At 52.5% G+C, this 17,225-nt stretch overlaps 1 protein-coding gene across 5 annotated transcripts in view; it reads left to right on the top strand.

Moving 5' to 3' along the window:
• Positions 1-17,225, top strand: part of SLC1A7 (solute carrier family 1 (glutamate transporter), member 7) — a 61,801-nt gene that overhangs the window by 32,661 nt on the left and 11,915 nt on the right. For 3 of the 5 annotated variants that reach the window (XR_001000065.1, XM_011926300.1, XM_011926299.1), the window contains exons 3-5: positions 1,936-2,151; positions 10,849-10,891; positions 13,376-13,598. Coding sequence is in view for 4 of the 5 variants with exons in the window: in XM_011926300.1 (XP_011781690.1) it covers positions 1,936-2,151; positions 10,849-10,891; positions 13,376-13,598 (482 nt within the window). In the remaining variant the exon portion in view is untranslated. Of the gene's footprint in view, positions 1-1,935; positions 2,152-8,253; positions 8,300-10,848; positions 10,892-13,375; positions 13,599-17,225 lie in introns of those variants that run through there. The other 2 variants (XM_011926301.1, XM_011926302.1) reach the window with 2 other exon arrangements.

Raw genomic sequence — 17,225 nt, 5'->3', positions numbered from 1 at the left:
TTCCCTTGTGGTTCTGATGCTCCCACATAGTCCAGGGGCCATTTGAGTGCACTTCTGGCCCAGTGTCGTTTCCATCTCCCTCCCCATTCCCTGGCAGACTAGGAGCTCCTTGAGGTCAGGGACAGGTTCTGATTTCTTCCTGTGGTCACAGGGCATGGCACAGAGTGGGCATGTGAGAAAGGTTTGAACACATATGAATGAAGGAGGACAGGCCTGGGTCTGGCCCTGAGTTCTGGCCCAGCCGGGCACTGCTGTCCTGTGTGACCTCAGGCAGGGCCTGCTCTCGGGGACATGGCTTCCCTGTGGCCTGAGACAGCTGGACCCCACTGTGGCGGTTCTGTCATGGTGGGAGGACTGTTTGGCCCTGGGGTTGATGCACCGACCCTGCCTGGGATAATCTCTCTTGGATAATGATTGCGGGGCAGCCCCCCATTTCCTCTGGCTACACAATCCCATTATGAGCCCTTCAGGATTTATGTCTAAGACCCACCCTAAGCCCATCACTAACATATGGCATCCTGGCAGATGAGGATAAGCAGAGATTGTAAACACTCATTCATTCATTCATTCATTCACTCCTTCACTCAGCATGTCTGCTACCAAACTGCAGACCCAGCATTCAATCAGAACCTGGCCCAACCCTGGAGGCGCTTCCAGTAAACAGTTCACAGTTCAGTGAGGTGGGGGCAGGGACAGTGGGAGGCACAGGGACTGTGGAACCAGAGAAGGAGGCTTCACTCAGCTTGGTGCTCAGAGAAGGCTTCCTGGAGGAGGGGACGCTCAAACTCTGTCTTACCAGAAGAGTAAGCCATTGTGCCAGCGAGCAGGCAGGGCAGGGCCCTCACAGGCAGTGGCTCCCGTTGCGGGAGGGGGCCGGTGTTCACGCTCAGCCTGGGGCTGGATGCTGCTGCACCGAATCTAATGATAAGAGGAGCGTGTCTGGGGATTATCTGCTCTTGTTTACATGATTAAAACCAGACAAATACTTCTTTATCTGAAAGAATGAAAGGGCTTTGGGGAAAAATCCTTTTGGCAACAAAGCAAAGCACAAGCATTTCCTTAATTAATCTCTCACTTCCCCCATGCCTCCCACCATCCCACACCCCCACAACAGCTGCAAGAAGAGTCACTCTGGGGCTCCGGGGCTCCAGGACTTTGGGGCTGACCTGCACTGGTAGGCAGAGACCCAGACCAGGGTGGATGGGGGTGGAGAGGAGCCGAGAGGAGAGAGACCCACAGCCCTCTCAACACAGCCACCTATGACAGGGAACCTGGGCCCAGGCACAAACCCAAGATGGCCTCATTTTACAGATGGAGATCCTAAGGCCCAAAGATGGAGGAGTGACTTGCTTGCTGAGGCCACACAGCCAGTTGGCAGAGCTGGGACTAGGACCGGGGTCACCAGTCCCCAGCCCAGCGCTCTCACTCACTCCCTCATTAGCTGGTCCAGGAGCCTGCAGGAACCGCCTGCAGTGCCATCCTCTCGGGACCCACAGGGAAGTCAGACCCGTCCCTCCTTTCACAGGCAGACAGGCAGGGTCCTGATGGAGCAACCAGGGGCTGTGGGAGTCCTGGAATGGGCTCCTCACTTTGGGGGAGAGGCAGGTAGACCTCAGAGGTAGCCCAAGCTTGATCCTGCCTGGTGGGCAGGCATTAGGAGAGTGAAGGAAGCTTCTAAGAGGACACCAAGCATGGAAAACGGCAGGTGCAGAGGTCTCAAGGTGCGGGACCTGCACCCCAGGGCGTGGGGCAGAGGGCAGAGGGCAGAGCAGAAAGAGAGGCTGGAAGGAGCACAGGACTGGATTGTTGGAGGAACAGGGTTTCCTGGAGCACTGTGAGGCAGTTGGGCATGGCCAGGTGGGGCCGAGTGAGCACTGAGTGCCTGGCCAGGCCCTGGCCTCCCCACCACAGCCCCTGACCCCCTCGCCCTCCCAGCTTGATGTCCGGACTTGCCTCCCTGGATGCCAAGACCTCCAGCCGCCTGGGCGTCCTTACCGTGGCGTACTACCTGTGGACCACCTTCATGGCTGTCATCGTGGGCATCTTCATGGTCTCCATCATCCACCCAGGTGGCGCGGCCCAGAAGGAGACCACGGAGCAGAGTGGGAAGCCCATCATGAGCTCAGCCGATGCCCTGCTGGACCTCATCCGGTAACCATTGCCACCCACACCCCGCTCGGGAATGCCAGGCCCAAGCCTGCCCTGCCAGGGCCCCCAGAGGCCAGAACGGGGTGTAGGGATGGGGGTGATCACGGAGGCCATGATCATCCTGGGGGGTTGAGCTCTGGGCTGCCCGCCGAGATCATGCTGCATCGTCTGCCCCATCAGGCTGGAAGCACCTTGCAGGCAGGATGGGGTCTGCCCCTCTCTGCCTGTGGCTGGGCGCAGAGCAGGCGTCTGTGAGCATTTGCTGATGCCCAGCCTGTAGGATGGGAGGCTGGCGGTTGTTGTCCCCTCCCTTTCTTTATTGGTCCTCTTTTCACAGATGAGGAAATGGGGCTCAAAAAGGTGCCATGACTTTTCCAGAGTCACCGGTAGGTAGGTAGTGGAGACAGGATTCAACCTAGACCTGTCTGACTCCAAGGACGGTGCCATTTGCCCTGCGGTGCCACCCCCTAGCCACGGCAGTACAGCTGACCTTGCTTCTCAGACCTAGGCTCCCTCTCCAGGGAAGCACTGCAGACCCAGCGGCACAGCCACCTTCCACTCCCTCTCCCTGGGTCCCCTGCAGGCCACCCCTGCTCCTCTCCTTCATGCATTCGCTCCCTCACCAGTGGAGCTCTGTGCCAGGCCCTGGACCAGGGGACTCAGAGCCAGCCCTTGCCCTGCAGGAGTGGTCAGACCCTGGAGCAGACAGGGACAACGTGGGGGCCTGGGGCTGCAATAGGGAAGCTGGGGCGGCCGCTGAGAGCAGGAAGCCACTGCCCTTCTAAGGGAGGGGAAGATGGGGAGGCAGGGAGGGCAGGCCTGGGGGCGACAGCTGTGCAAAGGTCCTGAGCTGCAGGGAACCGTGTCGGGGAGAAGGCATCGCACAATCAGTGTGACAGAGCAGAAGGGGTGAGAGGCAGGCAGAAACTCCTGCGGGAGAATCCAGGTGGGGCAGACCTCAAAGGGCACCGTGAACCAGGCCAAAAGTTAAGTTTTATCCTAAAGGCCACAGGAAATGGGTTTTACACAAAGGAGCGGCATGATCCAATTCAGAAGGTTCACTCTGACTAGGGGTCAGAGTTGCGGGAGAGGTTGGAGGGGAAGGCAGAGCCAGGGACAGGGCCAAGTGGTGGCCCTGGGGATGGAAGAAGAGGCAGATGGCAGGGCTGCTCAGGAGGGACCCTCAGCAGGAGGCGGGTGAGACGGAGGTGAGGTCTGTTGATCACCCAGCATGAAGGTTTCTGGCCCATGCATCCAGGTGGATGGTGGTGCGGTCACCAGGCGATGGATGGTCTGGAGCAGGAGCAGGCATCCTGGGGTATGTGTCCACTGATGGTTGGCCAGTGGTTGTAACTCTCATGGGGGAGTCTAAGCTGGAGACAGAGGTTTGGAAATCACCAGGGAGAGGTGTTAGGTGCAACCCTAGTGGCAGAGGGGCTCTTGCAGGACAGGTGGTGAGAGAACAGGGACTGGGTGGAGCCTGGGAAGCCCCACCCAGGAATGGTCTGCTGGGCTCCACAGGCTACCCCACTAAACGCGCTCAGGGAACACCTTCTAGGACTTCTCACTTTCCGATCAATTTCAGATCTAAGAAGTCTAGGCCTAACATTAAAACCCCAAACTCATGCAGTTTAATCCTGTCGTAGTCTTTTGGATCTGACTCAGACTGGGAAAGCTGCAGTGGGAAGAGGGTCGTGGTGAGTTTGTTTCTCTTTCCTGCTCTGCCTGCTCCCTGGTGAGAGGTGAGGGAGTTGGCCAGGAAGGGTTGCCCAGACTGGGAGTGGGGTGAGCTGGAGCAGGTGCTCCCTGGTCATGTCTCTCCAAGAGTACTTCTGTGGGTTCTCTGGAGCCTCTTCTCTCTCTTGCATCTCTCACCTGCTGTCCCCTGGACTCAGGCAGTCTATTCCATCTGGCTACTTACAATGTCCTCCCTAGGTGGGGCTCTGGTTGACTCCTCTACTGGGGTCACCTCACCCCTCTGGGTGACCCTGTTGGGTCATATCTGGCCCATGGGAAGCATACATATCCCTATTGGAAGTGCTGGCCTTTCCCAGGGCCTTTGGACATGAGTCAGGCACTAGCCACTACATTCCTCATATCCTAAGAGACTCAAGCCAAGGTCTCTGAAGTTCTCTTGGCTTAAGGTTGTGGAGAAGCATTCCTTTCCTTCCCCATGGGGATAGATGCCCATACACAGGCTCCCACCCACTCTCTAAAGAAACTCTCATTCCCTGTATCAGCTAGTTACTGCTGCATAACAAACCAACCCAACATGTATCAGCTTAAAATGACAGCCACAAGTCTACAGGTCAGCTGGAAAGTTCTGCTGATTTGGACTGAGCTCACTCACATGCAGGCAGCTGGTGGCTCAACTGGGGAACAGTTGGTCTAGGGGAGTCTTGGCTGAGATGATTCAGCTGCACTCTTTGTGGTCTTTGTACTCCAGCGGGCCAGCCTAGGTTTATTTCATGGTGGTGACAGGATTCCAGGAGAGAGCTAGCCCAGGCATTTTTTTTTTAATAACAAAGGTGGAGGAGCAAAAGAGGAAATCAAAACATGCAAATGTTTCTCAATCCTCTGCTTTCAGCAAGTCCACTAATATCCTCTTGGCCAAAGCAAGTCAGGTGGCCAAGTCCAGACTCAAGGTGGAAAGGGACCACAATGTTATAAGGGAAATGGAGTCTACAAACCAAGGCCATCAATGCAATCAGTCTACCACTGCCTTCATTACTCCAGGAAAATCTTCAGCTTCTCTTTTACCCTTTAGAGTGTGTGATGAACTAAGGATCATGAAATGCTTGCCATGCTGTTCCTATCGCGTGGCTGTCACCTATAGAGTCTGGAGCCAGAAAGAGATCCAGGCAGGGTCTGTTCTGTGAGTGCTTACTTGGCCAGTGAGACTTCATCCAATACCAGCGTTTTGAATACCTTCTGGACTCTGGCACTTCCGAATTCAGTCTCCAGCCTGGAAACCTCTCACCTGAGTTCCAGATTCTCACATAAAGTGCCTAGAGGCATCTGAAAATTAACAGGCCCGAGCTCAACTCTTGATTTTTCCATAAATCTGCCCTTTTCTTGCCCTGCCTGTCTGGTCTGACATCTGTCATTCTCTCATACCCTGCAGCCAATTCTTCAGCAAATTTCACCTTGAAAATGAAATCCCAAGCCATGGCCCTTCCACCTCCCCTGCCACTCCTGCCATTGCTGCCTCCTCCAGTGTCCAGCCTGGCCTCCGCTTCCTCTCTGCTTCCTGTGGTCTGTTCTCAGCACTGCAGCTAGAGGCATCCTTTTCAAAACCTGCTCTCAACCCAGCACATGGCAACAAAATTGTAGCCTGCACTGTGGCTTACAGGCACTTGCTGACACACGTCAGCCTCTGACCTCTGCCCCGACTGTCCCCTTCCCTGCCCTGGCTCCAGCCCCGCCCGCCTCGCTGTCCTTCCCATCTGGGTGCCATTGCCGCCTCTCTGGATGGCCCTCCCTGCAGAAAGCATGCAGCTCCTTCCCTCACTCCATTTACATCTCTCCTGGGTGTGGCCTCTCCTGGGGCCTCCGAGGCTCTGTCTCCCTGTTGTCTTCTCTTGCGTCACTTTTCCTCATAGCCTTTCTTAGTACCCAACATGATCACATCGATGTGTTTCTTTTCTTCCCGCCTCCACTGGAATGTAATATGCCCTGTGAAGCCTGGCCCTTTAACCTCTGTTCCCGCTGTATCGTGGAGTCTAGAACAGCACCTGGCACCGAGTGGGTGCACAGTTTGCTGAATGCACATGTGGGTTTCAGGTCATCAGTGGTGTTGGGGTCTGACCCCCAGGAGGAGCTGGAATGGTCCAGGGAGAACGTGCCCAGCAAGCAGGTGCAGAGGCCTAGGACAGGCCTTGGCTCATGGCCGCACTGTGGGCTTTGCACAGCAAACAGAGCAGGGGCAAGCAGAGAGACACGAGGAGAACTGGGAGAGTGGATATCCTGGAAACCGAGGAAAGAGGAACTTCAAGAAACCTCGTTTCTAAGATCTGTTATTTCTAGGATATGGTGATTCATGGTTTCTTGGATCTTAATGATTCAGAACGGCTTCTCCACGTGGTGGAAGAAGGTGTCGGTGCTGCCTGCCTCACCACTGCCTGCCCCTGCTCAGGGGCTGCAGGGCTCCGGTTCAAACACACGTGCCACAGTCAAATGTTCCAGAGTGTTTCCTGCTCTTGGGTTGCTTTTCACATGATGAAAATGGATCCTGCTGCTTAGAACAGAAAATTGATCCTGCTGCTTAGAACCGCACCCCCTACCCCCCAGCCCTACCCCACCCGCTGTCAACCCTAAGGCAAGTTGTTCTGCAAAGCTGGGTGTTGGCCCTCGCTCTCACAGTTTCTTGGTCAGAGAGCGGGGCTGCAGGGAGAGAACACAGATGTCCTGGGACAGGAAACCAGAACCTAGGAGACCTGTGGCCTCATCTCCACTCTGACAATAATAAGTCACTGTGTGACCTTGGGCAGGCCAGTTCCCTGCTCCAGGCCTCAGTTTCCCCAGTGATTTTCAAGATCCCATCTAGCTCTGTGGTTCTAAAACACAAAGGCCTATGAGCCAGTGAGGAGGCTGCAGGGCGTGAACCGAAGCTTCTGGAGGAGGGTTCTGGGAGATGAGGTTGGGAGGGCTGGGCAGAGTCCAACCATGAAGACAGGAAGCACAGGTTGAGGGGCTGGCTGTTAGGCTTTCAGGATGGGAAGCTGGTGGGTTTGGGAAGGATGGATTAGAGCAGGGTGGAGTGGACAGAAGGTGAGCAGAGGCATGGATGGGGTGCCCTGGGAGGGGCACAGTCACTTCCGTTCCATTCAGCCCCCCTGTATTTAGCTGCTGCTCTGGGTGAAGACACTGTGCTGGGAGCTGGGGAGCAAGTACAAGTGCCCCTCACACCCCCACTCCAGGGCTGCCCACCATCTCAGGACAAACGGACAAGTGGGTGCACTGACGGCCACTCCTGATGCTTTGAGAGGCTGTGAAGGAGATGGGGACACTGGCAGTGAGGGACCAGGGGCCTCCTGACCCTTGCCCGGGCCCAGACCAGGTGTCTACCAGGCACTGAAGACTGAACAGAAACACAGATGACCAGGCAGAGAACTGAGAACCAGGGCAAGTGGGACAAATGAAAAGTGGGAGCCCACTGCGTGGGGACATAAGGCACACCTCAGGGGCAAAGATCTGCATCTATGTCTCAAAGATGATTCCAGAGGAACACAACGGGCCATGTCCCTGGATGACCCGCCAAGACAGGAATTCATTTTCCAGGGCTCCAGCGGGGGCTCCAGAACGCTGGCGCCTGCTCCCAGTGCAGCGCGCAAAACAGAAACCCAAGCAGAGCACTCATCACGGCTGGCCTCTTCTCTTTTTTTTTTCCAATCTTATTAAAACACCACGGAGATTAAGTAATGACTGGGCTCTATTTATAGCTCCCAACTACCCTCTCAGGGATTGGAAGAAGCTTCCAGGAGCTGTGCTTGGGAAGGACAATTCCCACCTTTAGGACTTGGTTTGGGGACATGTTATTAGGGGTGGGTTTGGAAGCATCTCGGTGAGAATTTGCAAGTAGCAAGTGAAGAGGGGAGCTGAGAGATGGACTCTGGCTCTGCCTGGAAAACGTGCAGGGAGGCACAGGGCAGAGTCTGTGGGTATTTGATAGGCATGGCTATTAATGTTCCCAGGCACGTTCTGTGTTTTATGTAGCTGCCACCAGGAGCACAGACCTCATGGGACAAGCAGAAAAGTCTTCCTGTGAAGGCTCAAAGCCAAAAAAAAATGTATATTTCCCCATTTAATAATCAAAGGTATAATTCTTTATTAAAATCTGCAGGATAAACTCATTGGTTATTAGTATGAGAACACATGAGTCAGGACTTGCTTTTGGCTGCCAGATCAGCAGAGGCTTAAGTAAGGTAAAAGCTTACATTTGCTTCTGAAGAGCAGTCCAGAAATGGGAGGTGGGCAGCTGGCAGTCCCCAGGGTCCCATGCCCCGCCCACCCGTGTGCTGTGCCATGCTTAGCACCTGGCTTTCATCTGAGTCTCATGGTCCACGAAGGTTGCTCAAGCTTTAGCTCTTATCTCCATGTTCAAAGCGTAAAAGAAGAAAGTTGGAGGAATGGACCAAAGGGTCCTGGCTGAATGGGCACCTCCTTAAGAGTTTTCCAGGAATCACCACCCAACAACTTTCACTCACTTCTTGATGGCCACCCCATTAGCAAGAGAATCAGGCTTTGATGGCAGTCCCATTTGGTCCCCACAACATAATAGGACTTCTATTAAAGAAGGATGGGAGAACAGAGACTGCATAGGCAACTAGCTAACCCTGCGAGGGCCCACATTTAAAATGATTGTAACTGTAAAGGAAGTTATAAATAAATGTCTATACAGGTACAAGTTCCATTTGGTTTCTTATGACCTTCCAAATGTTCTCCATGTGCGTGTGAGCTGAGTCTTGAAAGATGGGAAGAGAGGAACTGAGGACAAGAGTGAGTAGGAGGCAACCCAGGTGGAGGCAGTGTGAGTGTGGGGCCGCAGGCTGGAGGAAGAGCAGGCACGCAATGGAAACCTCTTAGCAGATGCTAACCTCGGAGGTGGCATTTCTCACAGGACACACTCCTAGAAGGGGACTGTGAAGACAAAGATAAATGCTTTTAGAGAAAGGCTGCTGCTGGGACCATGTGAGGGTGCCCATCTCACCAAACCTCCCACACTGTGCACTGTCATTTTAAAAATACTTTGTCAGTTTGACAGGTGGAAATATCTTGAATTTGTTGATGAAACTAAACATTTTAAAAAGCATTTTTGGCCACTGACTTTCCTTCTTTTGTAACACGAATTGCCTGGTCGTATCTCTCCATCATTTTCCTGTCGGGTTTTTGTGGTCTATTGGTTTACGTAGCAAATATTTACCGAGTGCTTGGTATGTGCTGGGAACTCTTCCCGGGGTTGGAGACACAGCAGTGAACAAACACAGAGTTTCCACCCTCCAGGGAGCTGATATTCTGATGAGAGGAGCTAGTGAAGGTAGAAACCAGGCCAAGATTTGTAAAAGCTCTTAGTAGATTTAAGATGGAAGTGCTTGGTCACACAGTCTGTCCAGCTCGTCTCTCGCTTTGTGGTTTTAGCTGTATTGCAGTATGTCTTAGAGAGCTTCTCAAGCATTCAGCTTTCCATTTTAGCCTAGTTTTAGGTTTACGGAAAAGTTGTAGACAGTACAGAGAGATCCCACACGCCCTTCACCCGGCCTCCCTGATGTTAGCGGCTTACATAACGAGGGTACGTTTGTCAAAACTAAGAAATTAAATTGGTACAACACTATTAACTAAGTTACGGATCTCGTTTGGATTTCATCAGTTTTTCCACGAATGTCCTTTTTCTCTGTTGCAGGATCCAATCCAGGATGCTATGTTGCGCTTCAGGACTTCTTTATTTTCATGTAGTAAAATCTATTGATTTATTGCTCATTTTGTTCTTAGAGAGTCATTTCCTATACTGAGACCTGATAAGATCTCAACCTGTATTTCTTCTAGCTTTTTATGGTTTCTTTTTCTTTCTTTCTTTTTTTTTTTTTGACAGAGTCTCACTCTGTCCCCAGGCTGGAATGCAGTGGCGTAAGCTCAGCTCCCTGCGACCTCCACCTCCAGGGTTCAAGCAATTCTCCTGCCTCAGCCTCTTGAGTAGCTGAGACTACAGCAAGCACCATCACACTCAGCTAATTGTATTTTTAGTAGAGATGGGGTTTTGCCATATTGCCCAGGCTGGTCTCAAACTCCTGACCTCAGGTGATTTGCCTGCCTTGGCCTCCCAAAGTGCTGGGATTACAGGCGTGAACCACCGTGCCCGGCTGGTTTCATTTTTCAAAGAATTATTTATTTCTTTAAACCATTTGGAATTCATTTTGGTGTAAGGATCTGACATCTGTTTTTCCAAACAGTTGGTCAGCTGCACAGTATTCTATAAGGAATCGTTCATTTCCTCATTGATTTGTGAAACTTTTATCAAGTACGAAACACTTAGATGTGTTAGGTTCTGTTTCTGGGCTACAGCTTCCATTACACGGACTGTTCCATTGACTGCTGTGTCAGTATCACAGTTTTGACAGTTATATCTTTACAGTTTTTTTATCTGGTAGGAAAGACTCCTCCACCTTTAGTTTTGTAACAAAATATGTTACTAAGAATAATGAGCCCACCTATGTGAGAGGTCCCGTGTTGGACCCCACAGATAGGACACGAACAACCAAGTCCCACCTGCCAGGCGGCCACTGTGTGGGAGAGGCAGACAGGTGAGCCAGCGACCGCACGGTGGTGGTGTGGCGGAGTGGCAGTGACCCACACACAGAAGGGCCACGGGGTCTTGTGGGGCAGTCAGGGAGGGCTGGAGAGGAAGAGGTGCTTGATCTGTGGTAGATTTGAGGAGTTCACCAGACTGAGAGGCAGGCAGGGTATTCCAGGCAGAGGGAACAGTGTAGACAAGTGCCTGGCTCTGGAAAGTATATGGCACAGTCTGGGGGCGGCAGGTGCTGGTGGTGTGGAGTGTCCATGATGTAGGGGGTGAGACCTCAGAGGAGGCTGGCCTGAGGAAGGCCCGACCATCAAGGGAGATGTTCGGATGACCCCAGGGACATGACCCCCAGGGTCCTCCTGTCCTGAGCTCTGGAATTTTTCAATTGCTGATTCTCTTCCCAGGAACATGTTCCCAGCCAACCTAGTAGAAGCCACATTCAAACAGGTGAGTGAGTCCATGGGCGGTGGACGGGAGGGAAGGGGCAGCCGGCAGGAGGGCAGGCAGCAGGGCTAGTGGCATGGCTGGGACGTGACAGGTGTGCTGGTCAGTCACACTGTCTCCTGGAGGTGGGATGCTAGAGGGGAGGGCACGTTGGGGATCCTTAGAGCCCCCCAGGGCCACATCCCTGTCCTGGGTTCCAGTTTTCATGATGAAAAAGTGTGAGGGTGGAGAGAAGCCTTCACTGAGTGCCTACTCTGCTTACACATACACCCTCTCACCCATCCTCACAGTAACTCGGCACTAGCCCTACTTCCTGATGAGGGAACTGAGGCTCCGAGGATTCAATGATTTGCCCAAGGTTATACCACTAGTAAATAACAAAGCCAGTAGGTAAACCCAGGCCTATCTTCTTAGCCTATCTTCTCTTTCTTTTTAAAGTAATCATTTCCCCCCAACAAGAATAATAATGATGTTCACTATAGAAAATTAGGAAAATACTAAACAATACAAAGTAGAAAACAAAAATCATCTGTAGTTCTAGTACAGAGTCCCTGGTAGCAGATGGTACATTTCTAGTCTTTTTCCTCTATTATTTTAAAATAATATTATAATCATAGTGCATATACAGTTTTCATCTTGCTTTTTTTCACTTCCATTATATCATGAGCATTTTGCCCGGATATGAAATATTTCTTAAAAGTATAATGTTTGGCCGGGCGCGGTGGCTCAAGCCTGTAATCCCAGCACTTTGGGAGGCCGAGACGGGCGGATCACGAGGTCAGGAGATCGAGACCATCCTGGCTAACATGGTGAAACCCCGTCTCTACTAAAAAATACAAAAAAAACTAGCCGGGCGACGTGGCGGGCGCCTGTAGTCCCAGCTACTCGGGAGGCTGAGGCAGGAGAATGGCGTGAACCTCGGAGGCGGAGCTTGCGGTGAGCTGAGATCCGGCCACTGCACTCCAGCTTGGGTGATAGCGAGACTCCGTCTCAAAAAAAAAAAAAAAAAAAAAAAAAAAAAAGTATAATGTTTAGTGGTACTATAATGGCCTGTGATAAGTCTAGGCTGCCATTTATTTCCCATTCCCCCTTTCAGTGTTCCCTTAGGTTGTTTTCAAAGTTTTTCCTTTGTTGAAATCGTGGTGAATGTCCTTGTGCATCAGTTTTTGCCTGCCCTTTGAATAATTTCCAATTCTGTTTCCCTTTCTAAACTGTCAGCTGTTGGTTGACTTAATCCAGAGTTTCCTGAACCCCTTTCCTGGGCTGGGCCCTACGTTGAGCCTGGGGACACAAGGAAGTGGCTGAGGGGTAGAGAGGAGGCTTCTGAATAGGGAGCTGTGAAAGCTTCAGCAAGTCACTGCGTCTCTCCTGACATGTATGAAATAAGCCAGATTGTGAAGGGGACGGAATCCTAGGCTAGGGAGTTTCTATTGTGATTGGGAATCATTGAGGGTATGAGAGATAAAGAGAAACAATGTTGCTCTACTTTGTAACTATCTGGAATGCCCCTTTTCTTTTGGCAAACTCCTACCCATCCTTCAGGACTCAGGTCAAATGTCCCCTTCTTCGTGAAGCTGTCTATCTCTTTCAGCCAATTAGTCACTCCCTCCCCAAGGCAGAAATCATGTCAGGTTCATTGTGTATCTCCAGCAACCAGCACAGAGTGTTCAACAGGATGATGATGATGATGATGATGATGATGATGATAATGGTAGCAGTAATGCTTCCATGGGGCTTAACATGTGCCAGGAACTGTTGTAAGCACTTTATATACATCGTCTCATTTCATTTCACGCAGTAGATGCTATCACGATGCCATTTTACAGAGGAGGAAAAGAAAGCAGAGACTTCAGATCTCATGTGTTTCCTGGGTGGTTGGTCTTATCGATGCAGTGATGTTTGAGGGGAGAGGAAGCTCCCTTGTTGGGCTCCCAGTACCTGAGGGATGAGGGGGTGAGACCCATGAATGCTCTGGGGGCAGAGAGGGAAAGGTACGTGGCTCAGGAGGGTCATTTTCTCATGCATGGGCTTCATCTCAGCAACAAGGCTTGGGGCAGGCTATGCTTCTTCAAAGAGAAGGTCCAAGTTTCCACCTGGTGGGCGGCAGGGCCAGTGGGCCACCAGGTGGATGGATACTGGATGATTGGGAGGGGACAGATGGGCGGATGAAGGGTTACCTGGGTGGATAAGGGGCTGGGTGGGCAGTTAAGAGGGACTCAGATGGGGTGATGAGGTGTAGAAGGAAGAAGAGGAATGAAGGCAGGAGGCAGCGTGGCTGGGTGGTGTGGTGGTAGAGGAAGGAGTTGCAGCTCTCTTTGGATAAAATATCAATAGCAATCCCTGCTCTGCCTGCCTCACAGGGTTACTGTCAATCAAGTAGGATAGGAGTGGATACAAATGTGCCTTCAAGATGCTATTATTCTTGTCGTTAATATTAATAACAACCCTTGGCCCTGACTTCTCTCTGGGTGGGGTGTCACCCACCAGTACCGCACCAAGACCACCCCAGTTGTCAAGTCCCCCAAGGTGGCACCAGAGGAGGCCCCTCCTCGGCGGATCCTCATCTACGGGGTCCAGGAGGAGAATGGCTCTCGTGTGCAGAACTTCGCCCTGGACCTGACCCCACCGCCCGAGGTCATTTACAAGTCGGAGCCGGGCACCAGCGATGGCATGAACGTGCTGGGCATCGTCTTCTTCTCTGCCACCATGGGTACGTGCTGCCCACCTGCCCAGTGGTGCCATGGAGCTGGGCCCCCAGCCCCTCCCAGCAGCCTGCTCCTCCACCTCTTACTGAGGTCTGGGGAGAATGCTAGAGAGGTTTACTGTGAAAAACTGGAAATATTGATCAGCCCTGTTTATTTAAATCCCGCACCTCCCCACCCCACCCCAGAGACTTCTCCCTGGCACCTCCCACTCAGGCCTGTCTGGGCCATTTCTTAGGCCCACAGCTGGCATCCCTGCCACACCCTTCCCTTTGCTGCCCTCCTCTGGGATGCCAAGTCCCTCGCCTATGCAAGCGACTTGGAGGCCCGCACCTTGGTTTTTAAATTTTGTGTCATTTTTCTTAAAGAGGGGTCCCAAATTATACAAGTTTCAGACCCCACAAAGCCTGTGGAGATGTCCTGGCTGCCATCCCCGACTCCTCCACTGGGTTTTCTTGTCAAGGAAAAGACCTTACCGTCCTCCTCGTTCATGCAAAAACTCTGGGAGTGACTTTCTACCTCATCCTCTGCCTTGGCCCCCACTTTTGCATCCTGTCGGGTCTGCCCCCAAGGTCCCCTCCAAGCCACGTGTTTCCCTCCTCTCAGCATCACTGCCTGGGTCAAGGCCATGTGGTCTCTTGCCTGGTTCCAGTGAAAGCTGCCTAGAAAGCTTCCAAGGCTGTCCCTGCTGGTGTCTCCTATTCAAGAGGTCACAAGTCTGATCATGCTCTGCCCATTGCCCCTGGAAAGGGACTGAACCTCTAGTGCCAGCTGAAGAGCCCTGTGAGACTGGCCTGTGTTCTCTCAGCACAGCCCCGCTACTCACGGCCACTGCCTCCCTCAGCCCGACTGCTTTTGCCACTCCCCCTCCACGTTTGTCATCTTCAGGGTGCTCCCCACAAGCGCCATGCCCTCAGGAGGGTCCTCCCCAGACTAGGCCGAGTGCCCCAGGCTACACTGCCTGGTTATTCCGTGAGCACTAGACTAGATTGCGAGGATATCATTGCTTGCTGTCTGCACAGCCACTACCAGCCCCACGCAGGCAGATGGGCTTGTCTCCATCCACCCCAGAGCCCACTGCTGCCATGGCCAGAGCAGGCACTCAGCAGACCTGGTGGGGAGATGGGTGGGTGGCTGGCTAACAATGGGTAATGGAGTTCTCATCTGGGCCAAAATGCCAGGCGTGAAGAGGGGTCAGGACCTCAGTGAGCCAAGTGTGTGAAACGACAATGTCTGAAAGTGCCTTTCAGCACATCTCACAAGCAATCCCCAAACGCAGCCTTTCTCAGGGCCAGGAGCACAAGAAAAGGGCATCTACTGGCAGAGCAAAAGAACTGGAGACCCTTGGACTTAACTCACTGAGTGTTCACTGCGCACGTGTAACTGTCCGTGCATCCATGAACATTTGTGAGTGTACCAAGGTGCGGCATATGAGGGTGCTGAGGCGGGGTGTGTGAGTGTACCAAGACAAAGAGTGTGAGTGTACAGTGGCGGGCGTGTGAGTGTACCCAGGTGGGGTGTGTATGTGTTCCGAGGTGGTGTGTGTGAGTGTACCAAGGTCAGCTGTGTGAGCATACCGAGGAAGTGTGTGTGAGTGTAGCAAGGCAGGTTGTATGAGTGTACTGAGGTGGGTTGTGTGAGTATACTGAGGCAGTGTGTGTGAGTGTACAAGGCAGTGTGTGTGGGTGTGTGTGGATGTGTGAGTGTTCTGAGGTGGGGTGTATGAGTGTGCTGAGGTGGTGTATGTGAGTGTATCAAGGTGGGGGTGTGTGAGTGTACCGAGGCAGGATGTGTGTGTATCAAGGCAGTGTGAGTGTACCGAGACAAGGTGTGTGAGTGTACTCAGACGGGGTGTGTGAGTGTACTGAGATGGTGTGAGTATAACGAGGTGGTGAGGTGTGTGAATGTACAGAGGTGTGGTTTCTGAGTGTACTGAGTTGGGGTGTGTGAGTATACCAAGGTGGTGCGAGTGTACCAAGGTGGTGTGTGTGAGTGTACCGAGGCAGGATATGTGAGTGTACTGAGGTAGGGTAAGTGTACTGAGGCAGTGTATGTGTGTACTGAGACAGGGTGTGTGCCAAGGTGAGGTGTGTGAGTGTAACAAGGAGGGGTGTGAGTGTACCGAGGTGGTGTGTGTGAATGTACCAAGGTGGTTGAGTGTACCAAGGCAATGTGTGTGAGTGTACTGAGGTGGAGTGTGTGAGTGTACCGAGGTGGTGTTAGTGTACCAAGCCCAGGTGTATGAGTGTACCAAGGTGGTGTGAGTGTACTGAGGCAGTGTGAGTATACAGAGGCAATGGGTATGAGTGTACTGAGGTGGTATGTGTCAGTGTACCAAGGCAAAGTGAGGGTATAAAGGTGGGGTGTGTGAGTGTATCAAGGCGAGGTGTATGAGTATACCAAGGTGGTGTGAGTGAGTGTACCGAGGCAGTTGAGTGTACTGAGGCGAGGTGTGTGAGTGCATTGAGGGAGGGGTGAGTGTACCGAGGCGGGGTGTGTGAGTGTACTGAGGCAGGTTGTGTGAGTGTACCAAGGCAGGGTGTGTGTTTTGAGGCAATGTGAGTGTAATGAGAGTTGGTGTGTGAGTGCATCGAGGTTGGGTGAGTGTACCGAGGCAGAGTGTGTGAGTGTACCAAGGCAGTGTGAATGTAATGAGGCAGAGTGAGTGTATCAAGGTGTGTAGGTATACCGAGACAGTGTATGTGAGTGTAATGAGGTGGAGTGTGTAAGTGTACCAAGGCGGTGTGAGTGTACCAAAGCAGGGTGTGTGAGTGTACTGAGGTAGGGTGTGTGAGTGTACCGAGGCAGGTTGTGTGACTGTACCGAAGAAAGTTGAGTGAGTGTACCAAGGCAATGTGAGTGTACCAAGGCGGTATGTGTGAGTGTACCAAGGCCAGTTATGTGAGTGTACTGAGGCGGTATGAGTGTACCAAAGCAGAGTGAGTGTACCAAGGTGGTGTGTGTGAGCATACTGAGGCGGTTATGTGTGAGTGTACCAAGGCAGTGTGTATGTGTGTACCAAGGTGGGGTGTGTGAGTGTACTGAGGTGGGCCATGTGAGTGTACCGAGGCAGGGTGTCTGAGTGTTCTGAGGCAGTTTGAGTGTAGCAAAGGGTGATGTGTGAGTGCATCAAGGCGGGATGAGTGTACTGAGGTGGGATGTGTGGTGTACTGAGGTGGTGTAAGTGTAACGAGGTGGAGTGTGTGAGTGTACCAAGGCGGTGTGACCATATGAGTGTACCAAGGCAGGGTGTGTCAGTGTAACGAGGCAGAGTGTATAAGTGTGCCAAGGCAGTGTGAGGGTACCGAGGCAAGGTGTGTGAGTGTAATGAGGCAGTGTGTGAGTGTACCAAGGCAGTGTGAGTGTACCGAGGCGGGGTGTGTGAGTGTACCAAGGCAGGGTGTGTGAATGTAGCAAGACAGGTTTTGTGAGTGTACAAGCGGGGTGTGTGTGTACCGAGATGGGGTGTGTGAGCCTACTGAGGCAGTGTGCGTGTACTGAGGCAGGATGAGTATACTGAGTCGGGGCATGTGAGTGTACCGAGGTGGGGCATGTGTGTGTATTGAGGCAGTGCATGTGAGTGTACAGAGGCGGGGTGTGTGAGTGTACCGAGATGTGGTGTGTGAGTGTACTGA

This window comes from Colobus angolensis, unplaced genomic scaffold, assembly GCF_000951035.1.
Source record: "Colobus angolensis palliatus isolate OR3802 unplaced genomic scaffold, Cang.pa_1.0 Scaffold68, whole genome shotgun sequence".
Taxonomy (NCBI): domain Eukaryota; kingdom Metazoa; phylum Chordata; class Mammalia; order Primates; family Cercopithecidae; genus Colobus; species Colobus angolensis.
This window is presented reverse-complemented; position numbering and strand designations above follow the sequence as displayed.